At 36.6% G+C, this 7,943-nt stretch overlaps 1 protein-coding gene across 1 annotated transcript; it reads right to left on the bottom strand.

Moving 5' to 3' along the window:
* Positions 1-2,446: 2,446 nt before the first annotated feature.
* Positions 2,447-3,241, bottom strand: LOC108968146. The gene has a single exon (XM_018931938.1). The coding sequence runs from the start codon at positions 3,239-3,241 to the stop codon at positions 2,447-2,449; it is 795 nt and encodes a 264-aa protein (XP_018787483.1).
* Between the last annotated feature and the right edge of the window lie 4,702 nt (positions 3,242-7,943).

Here is a 7,943-nt window from a genome sequence, read left to right as displayed (position 1 = left end):
TGCGTTGTTTTTAAATGGGTCACTCCCAAATAGTTTAGCAATTGTTTAAATATGGCGCTTTCGAATTGGCGACCAAGATCAGACGTTATGTATATGAGTACTCCAAAAACGGGAAATCCAGCCGGTTAGCAAGGCCTTTGCTACAACTGGAGCAGTCATGTTGGGAATCGGATTGGCATCTGGCCATCGCGTAAATCGATCGATTATGGTTAAGCAATATCGGTTGCCATCCGATATTGGAAACGGACCGACAATGTCAATATGCAAATGTCCAAATCGGCTACTGGGATTTATTCTGCGTTGGAATAAACTTTTATTGTGTCGAATGACTTTAGACCGTTAGACAATATGTCGKCACTGTAAGCAACATCTAGCAAAAGATCTATCTCTGATCTGTCGACCATCATCTTGACAGTAGCGCGCGTGCCGGGGTGCGACAGATTGTGTGTAGCCGATGAAAAGTTTGTCGAAATTTTGATGTTACGAAGGGACGAATTCGTCCTGTGGATATATCACAAAAAAGTACTTGGAGGTAATATAAAAGATTTTAATTTTAGTGAGTGTCGAATGCTGCCATTTAGTTGTGCTAGTAGCTCCTTATCGTTCCCTTGGTCTACGGCGAMGGCGACGGCGTCGTAGTCAAGACTCGTAATGGCGGTCGCAAGTGATTGAATTCGCGATAATAGATCAGCGGTTACATTTCTTTTACCTTGGACATATCGGATATCAGTAGTGATTTGCGATATGAAATAAAATTGCCAAACTTGACGATCTGAAGCCTTATGCAGTTGTTGTCGGAATGCGAATATAAGTGGCTTATGGTCGGTGTAAATGTGGCAATTACGACCTTCTAACATGTAACGAAAATGACGAACGGCGCTGTATACGCGATTATACATACTGTATCGCATTTCAGCTGATGAAAACTTTCTTGAGAAAAATCCTAATGGCTGAAGTTTGTCATCTACCATTTGACTTAAAACTGCTCCAGCTGAAAAATCGGATGCATCTACCCACATTGAAAGTTCTACATCACGTAGTGGATGAGCTAACATAACACAGTTTGTTAGTTGGGCTTTCGCAGCCTCAAAATGGCGTTTAGTATCTTCATTCCAATTTAAGATGGTGCTGTCGTTTTTTTGGCGAATAGAGAGCTTTGTAACTCTAAGGCGTTTGGAAAAAATCTCCGATAAAAGTTGACCATTGCCAAAAAACATTTAAGCTCTTTTGCAATCTTGGCGGTGTCATTTTTGTTAGTGCATCGACGCGGCTTGGCAACGGGCGCATACCGTCTTTCGTAATTGAATGACCTAAAAAATCGAGTTGTGATACTCCGAATTGCGATTTGGCAACATTGATCGTTAAATTATAATCTCGAAAGCGGTTAAATACAATACGAAGATGTTGTTTGTGTTCATCAATCGATTTTGATACGATGCAAATATCATCTAAATACGCAAATGTAAAATACAAGCCTCGAAGTACTTCATTATTTAAACGTTGGAACGTCTGCGCAGCGTTCCTTAATCCGAACGTCATATGAGTAAACTCAAAAAGTCCAAACGGCGTCGTAATGGCGGTTTTACAGATATCATCGGGATGAATCCGCACCTGATGAAACGCTTTCTGCAAATCTATTTTCGAAAATATAATTTTATCTGATAGGATTGTTGAAAAATCTTRAAGGAATGGTATCGGGTAGCGGTCAGGAATCGTGTTAGCATTCAAATCCCTACAGTCAACACATGGTCTCCAAGAGACGTCGGCTTTGCGAACTAAATGCAAGGGACTGGCCCAGCTGCTATTCGAAGGACGACAAATACCGAGCTTGATCAGGAGTTCAAATTCTGCACGTGCAGCTGCGAGTTTTTCCAATGATAAGCGTCGTGGTCGTGCGCATACTGGTGGGCCAGTAGTTGAAATATGATGAACTACTGACGTGTTTGTACGTATTCCAAGTCGTGATGGACATGTGATGTTTCTTTAAATTATCCGAAAAATTTTGCGTAAAATTTATAGTTGATATATTCGTTGGATGTYTATGTTGTGTTACTAAGCACGACGTTTTGACCAGGGTGTTTCGGTCTACGAGACGTTGACCTTGTAAATCGACGATCAAGCCATGATGACTTAAGAAGTCTGCACCAAGTATACCCTGCGAGACGTCGGCGATTATGAATTTCTAAAGAAATTCACGGCGTAGGTTTAAATTTAATTTAAGTATGACTTTACCGTATATTTGTACGGGAGAGCCATTTGCGGCAAACAATGACAAGGATGATGGACGTGCTCTAGCTAATTTCGTTGACCTCGGTATGACGGATATGTCCGCTCCTGAATCTATTAAAAAACTAATTTTCGCTGATGTGTCGTATATGCAAAGGCGACGACCTGTTGGATTATCAGAGTGTTTGCCGCGCTCTCATATGGTATTAGCCGAGCTGGCCTAACTGGATACTGGAGGGAACGAGCACGGTTGGCGACATTTAGTGGCATTTGCATGATACCAACAAAAATTGTTCGTATGTTGAATTACGGGTCTTTCACGTGACGTAGATCTACTGCGCTGTCGTCCGGTGGACTTAACGTTCCGCATCAATTGTCCTACGGGTTTCGAAAGAGCAGCTATTTCATTTCGTATATCACTTAACTCACCCTGCGGTTGCGATTCGGTTCTAATCTCAAAAATTTGTCCACCATCCTTCAGTGATAAGCATTCTGTGAGAGAATCAGCGATTTTAATTTTGTCGCTGATTGGAACGCTAGTGGCGATGATAGCTGCTTGTGCGCACGTTGGCAAGCGGCTGACCCAGAGATCATGTAGTATGCTCTCGCTGAGCGTGGTACCTGCTGTTCGTCGCATTTCATGGTACAAATCGCTAGGCCTTCGGTCACCCAGTGGAAGCTCTTTCAAAACACGTTGAAGACGGCTTTGTTGACTCTCAGCGAAATTTTCGATGATTCTACGACGAATGTAACTAAATTTGTCCGTTGGTGGTGTATCATCAATAAGATGACGCATCTCTAGTAATTTTGCCGGAGGTACGCTTGCAAGTACTATGTTGAATTTGGCTGTATCAGAGAAAACACGTGAGGCTTCAAACCAAAACTCCAGCGAGTAAAAGTAAGCCTCAATGCTATCCTCAGACATCGCCGGCAGTGGAATCCGTTGTGGGGTATTTTGCGGTGGCAGCTGCTCCACGTCGCTAATAGTATCCGCCGATGATCTCGTTTTGATCATTCTCGCAATTTAAACGTTTTCGCCAATGTGGTAAATGTGCAAAGGCACGTGCTACTTCCTAGCCGGCTGATGTAAAAAAAGGGAGATTTATTAACATATCAAAACGTACGTAACATAGAATAGAATAAAGAATAAGCAGAATGTCAAAACACATGGTTGCATTGAGAATTCAAAATTAATTCTTAATGATGGTGTTGCCACATATATATATATTAATATTATTTATATGTATATAAATGTCATTAACATTATCACGACATTAATGTCTTTATGTGTGGTCATCTAAAATAAAAATAAAATAACATCTCTTTTCACAAGTTTGCAGGAGAAGGAAAGAGCGTAAAACTACCCATATTGAAAAGAATTTTGAGTTTTGGTTGTAACTTACTTATGTATATCGTAAAAAAAAATATTTTAATTCTACTACTACTCTTATATCGGTTGCCTTCTCATTTAATAGCCTTTCGCGGAACCCGACACAAATTCCGTTTTTACAGTGAAGTGTATTGCCACGTGAACTGGAGCCATCATATTGACAAATTACTTGATCGAACGTTGGAGCATTTCATCTGCCCAACTGTGTAGTTGGCTAACATCCCCTTCGCCTCTTGACAGAAAGCTCATTTATTTGGTCATTTCACAACTCACACTATAGGTTTCAAGTGAGTTCCGTTATGGGTAATTGTTGGAACGAAATGTGCACTGCCCGAATATCGCAAAAGGTCTGGGGGGGAGTATGCCTTTGACATCGATGAATACACAAATGATAGATTACTAAAGTCTCTGCGGACATTTGTAACATAACAAACATTGTCCACTGCATTAAAGCTGGAGTGACTGAAAGTACACACTTAAATGTGTTCTCGGGGTTTGCGTGTGTGGATTCGCAATAGTAAGAATAGATTCGGATTTCAAATATGAATATTGTCCGTTTATGTCCTAAATTCTGTTTGTTATATGAACTTAATGTTTGAAGCGGAGCGGAGGCATGTAAACATTTTTATTTATCCCTGAAAGCTGACCATTGGCTCTGTCGCTTTTGTTCTCGTTATCTATAAGCATTGTGCCGTAGGCCGGTTTGGCCACTTGGAGATGTAAAACAACCACTTTGAACATTTTTAGATGAATCAAACAGAAGCCGGATAAGTAAAACAACGTGAAAACGATTATTCTTTCCAAAATAGTATTTATGTGGAAGTACATATCTATAAATTTCTAATAATTATTTCAAACACATAATTTCAGGTGGTTTTATTTAATTCATCTTCCCAYCAAAAGTAAAAGTACAGATTAAGTAACAAGCTGTCCAAAAGAGAATATAGAAACAAGAGTTTGATTACTACAAATGTATATTTGCTTATTTTTAATTTTTGATATTTTTNGAGTTTGATTACTACAAATGTATATTTGCTTATTTTTAATTTTTGATATTTTTAATATATAATTATATATATAAGCTTTTTATATGTACTTTAACCTTAATACTTAAGCAAACGTTTACTTGCGCAAATATTAACTACCCAATATTCTTTGACTATCCGTATTATATACATATCTTTACTGTGATAATAATTRTTTTAAAAATTAAATATAATTGTTATTTTATTCAAAATACTCATTTTTTATGTAATTATAGGTATAACAGTATTTTATGTTTATTTTAATTGAATTTAATTTTGTTCTGGCATATCCAGCGATATCACTATTGCACTATTGCTTCTTGAATGCATCCGACTGTCATTTGGCTTTTTGAACATGTGCCGTAATCTTGTCTGCATGCGTGTACGTACAATCCTGAAAACAAAACGAAAATCGACACAAAAATGTATTTATATGTACTTGTGAGTATACATATGTATGTAGAACCACAAAAATTATTATTAATGTTTCTGTCTTGAGAAGTTTGTGTTCGAAATTAAAAATTCGTGTTATATGCGACTTTAGTCACACTGACGGCGTAATGCCATTCCCCACGTTATTACCCTGCACTATTCGTATAATATTTACCCTGTCGTCATTTCAACTAGTTATTATCACTTGTCACTAGTGCAGTAGCCTTTAAAATAGAAATACATAGAAAAAAAAACCAAACCTCAGAGATAATATAACAAACATTAAGGGAAACATTATTTGCAGGCGACCTGTGGTCGGGAAAGGAAGAGGAGGAGCGTGGCTAAATTTTTATGGGTTAGGAACGGTTTATCTCGATTTCTGCCGAAACTATGAGTCCTATAGAAAAAGTTGTTTGGAAATTTTTGACTGGAGATATTCAAAAGTTTATTTTTTCGATATTAGGTATACCCAAGGAGAAATAATAAGTATTTTAAACACAAAAATTCCATATGGTTGGAAAATGGAAAGGAAAGTTTCCACCAAATTTAGTGAAAGAAAATTTTTTGTACAAGATACAAATAATAACCCAAAATATATGCATTTTTCATATACATTTTGACGCTTTCTGTTCTTTATAAAGGAGTTATAGGTCTTTTCATTACCTGTAACCATGCCACATAACTATAGAACCAATAGTATCGCAGGAAATCGACATAAAAGATTTCTAACCTTTAAAAATTCAGCTACCCCCCTTCCCWTCCTTTTCCGACCGCAGAACACTCTTAAGTTATTTTCCCCTTAAATTGTGTTATTTTACACTTCGTTTCCGATGAGTTCGAATCTATTTTTTCTCACTTTCTTTTCCAATGTTGTGCTACAAAAATAAAGTAGTAAGGTAATAAAAAAGAATCTTTAAATTCATAAAAAACTAGTGTTTATTAAATTTTATGTAAAATATTCGAATTATACATTTTTAGCCTCAGATTAATACATAAATTAATATATTATAAATATTATAATAATTAATATATTATATAAATTAATATATAAATTTACAATAATCTCGTGAAAATTTTTTCAATAAATTAGGTTATAAATTATGCAAATCTTACAATTTTTTGACTATGTTAATTTTATTCAAGAAATTTTGGACGTAAACTAGTTTATTTGGAAACTAGTTGGATACTTCATTTCAGGCTGTGTATGCGAACATTTGATTTTGTATATATAATACATTTGAGTATACATAAACATCTGAACTTACCCATGATATATATATGGCTTGGCCACGATCGGYGTTCCCCACCGAATCACGGAACAAATGCACAAATGTATATATGTATAAATCAACATAGTATGTAGAGATTGTGCGCTTCGAGCATGATCCACACCTATGGTTACAAAGGCATTCATAACGCTATATGCGTATGATCACGGTGCCATTTAAATATTTGTATGTATGTAGAAGATTCCTCGTATTATGTAGTCATGTTGCGGAAAGAAATAGTTTTGTTGTTGCTCGTACTGMGAATGACAGCTTTGGAGTGTTGTTGGTAGACTCACAGTCAATGACATCGGCTATTAATCACCTTTCGATAATGAAAGAATCCGTAAAAAGATATTCGTAAAAATTATTTTATAAATCGAATTAAAAAATAATAAAGACAATCCGAATAACCCTTTGATTGTGTTGGCAGTGTAGTTAATTCTATGCCAAAAGAACTCAGAAAGACTGACCTTCTAGTGGTTATGTAGCCAGCAGCTGACTGCAGTAAGGCACTGTTAGTTAGGCGAGGCAGAAAATACCATTATTTACCTGAATTGCGCAAAAAATTTGAAATCTATTTTTGTACACTTGTAACATGTTGCTACAGAGTATAAAAGTTTTGTTCACGTAACGGTTGTTTGTATCCTACCAATGCCTTTGAGGGATAAATATGGAGTTACATATACATATGTACATATAAATTATCATAATGACGACGAGACCAGTTGAATTCCAAGAGACTGTCTGTTGGTCCGCCAGGCGCTGACTTGAGAGAAAATTAAAATATATACCTTTGTGAAATTCAGTACGCTTCCTTCACATTGCCATGTCTTCCAAATTAATTTATTAATAAAAAAACTGAAAAGTGCCATAACTAAGCTCCAAAATAAAATTCAGGCTGTTATATAGCTTAAGGAACTGCATTAGGTAGGAGCATCCATGGCAAGAATAAGTAAAAAGTGGGCGTGGCTCGTGGTTTAGACAAAAACCTCGTCTACTTATAGTATAGAGTAATTCCAGATTCCATCTAATTACTTAGCTTTYCAGTATACAAATCAATCACCAATGAGTGTATAAACTTTGTACGATGAGCAAAAATTCTCAAAATCGAGCTACAACTATTGAAGCTTCCTGATACCGAATATGTTAGCCCCAGTTCCTATTATGAACCCTTTAATGAAAATATCGGTAATTATGTGATACATATAATAAAAGTAAAATTCGGAAAACTTCCTTTCTTAATAATACTATGCCTTTATGTCAAATGTGGAAAGAATCAGATCAATACTTTCCTTAACCCCATATGCCTAATATAAAGATTTCCTTTAAATGGAATGTAGTCAATATGTGGTTTATCATAAGGGAATTGAAAGGGCGTGTTTCTCTGTATCCTTACAAGTTCTGCTTTTTTGTTGGCGTATACCCCGCTTATGCGGTTATAGGCGAGTTTACAACAGCGCCCCAATCCTTCCAACGGAGTGGAGGTCTTCCTTGTCCTCTTCTTCCCCTTCGGGTACTGCGTCGAATACTTTCAGAACTGCAGCGTTTTCATCCATTCGAGCGACATTACTTATAAATCTTTGAATTATGTCAATGTTGTCA

Source organism: Bactrocera latifrons, unplaced genomic scaffold, assembly GCF_001853355.1.
Source record: "Bactrocera latifrons isolate USDA-ARS-PBARC rearing strain unplaced genomic scaffold, ASM185335v1 scaffold_205, whole genome shotgun sequence".
NCBI lineage: Eukaryota > Metazoa > Arthropoda > Insecta > Diptera > Tephritidae > Bactrocera > Bactrocera latifrons.
The sequence above is the reverse complement of the archived record's forward strand: the minus strand, read 5'-3'. Positions and strand labels throughout refer to the sequence as shown.

What these genes read in the sequence shown, in the direction of transcription:
- LOC108968146 (XM_018931938.1), bottom strand. Translation starts at nt 3,241, where the DNA reads ATGATCAAAACGAGATCATCGGCGGATACTATTAGCGACGTGGAGCAG.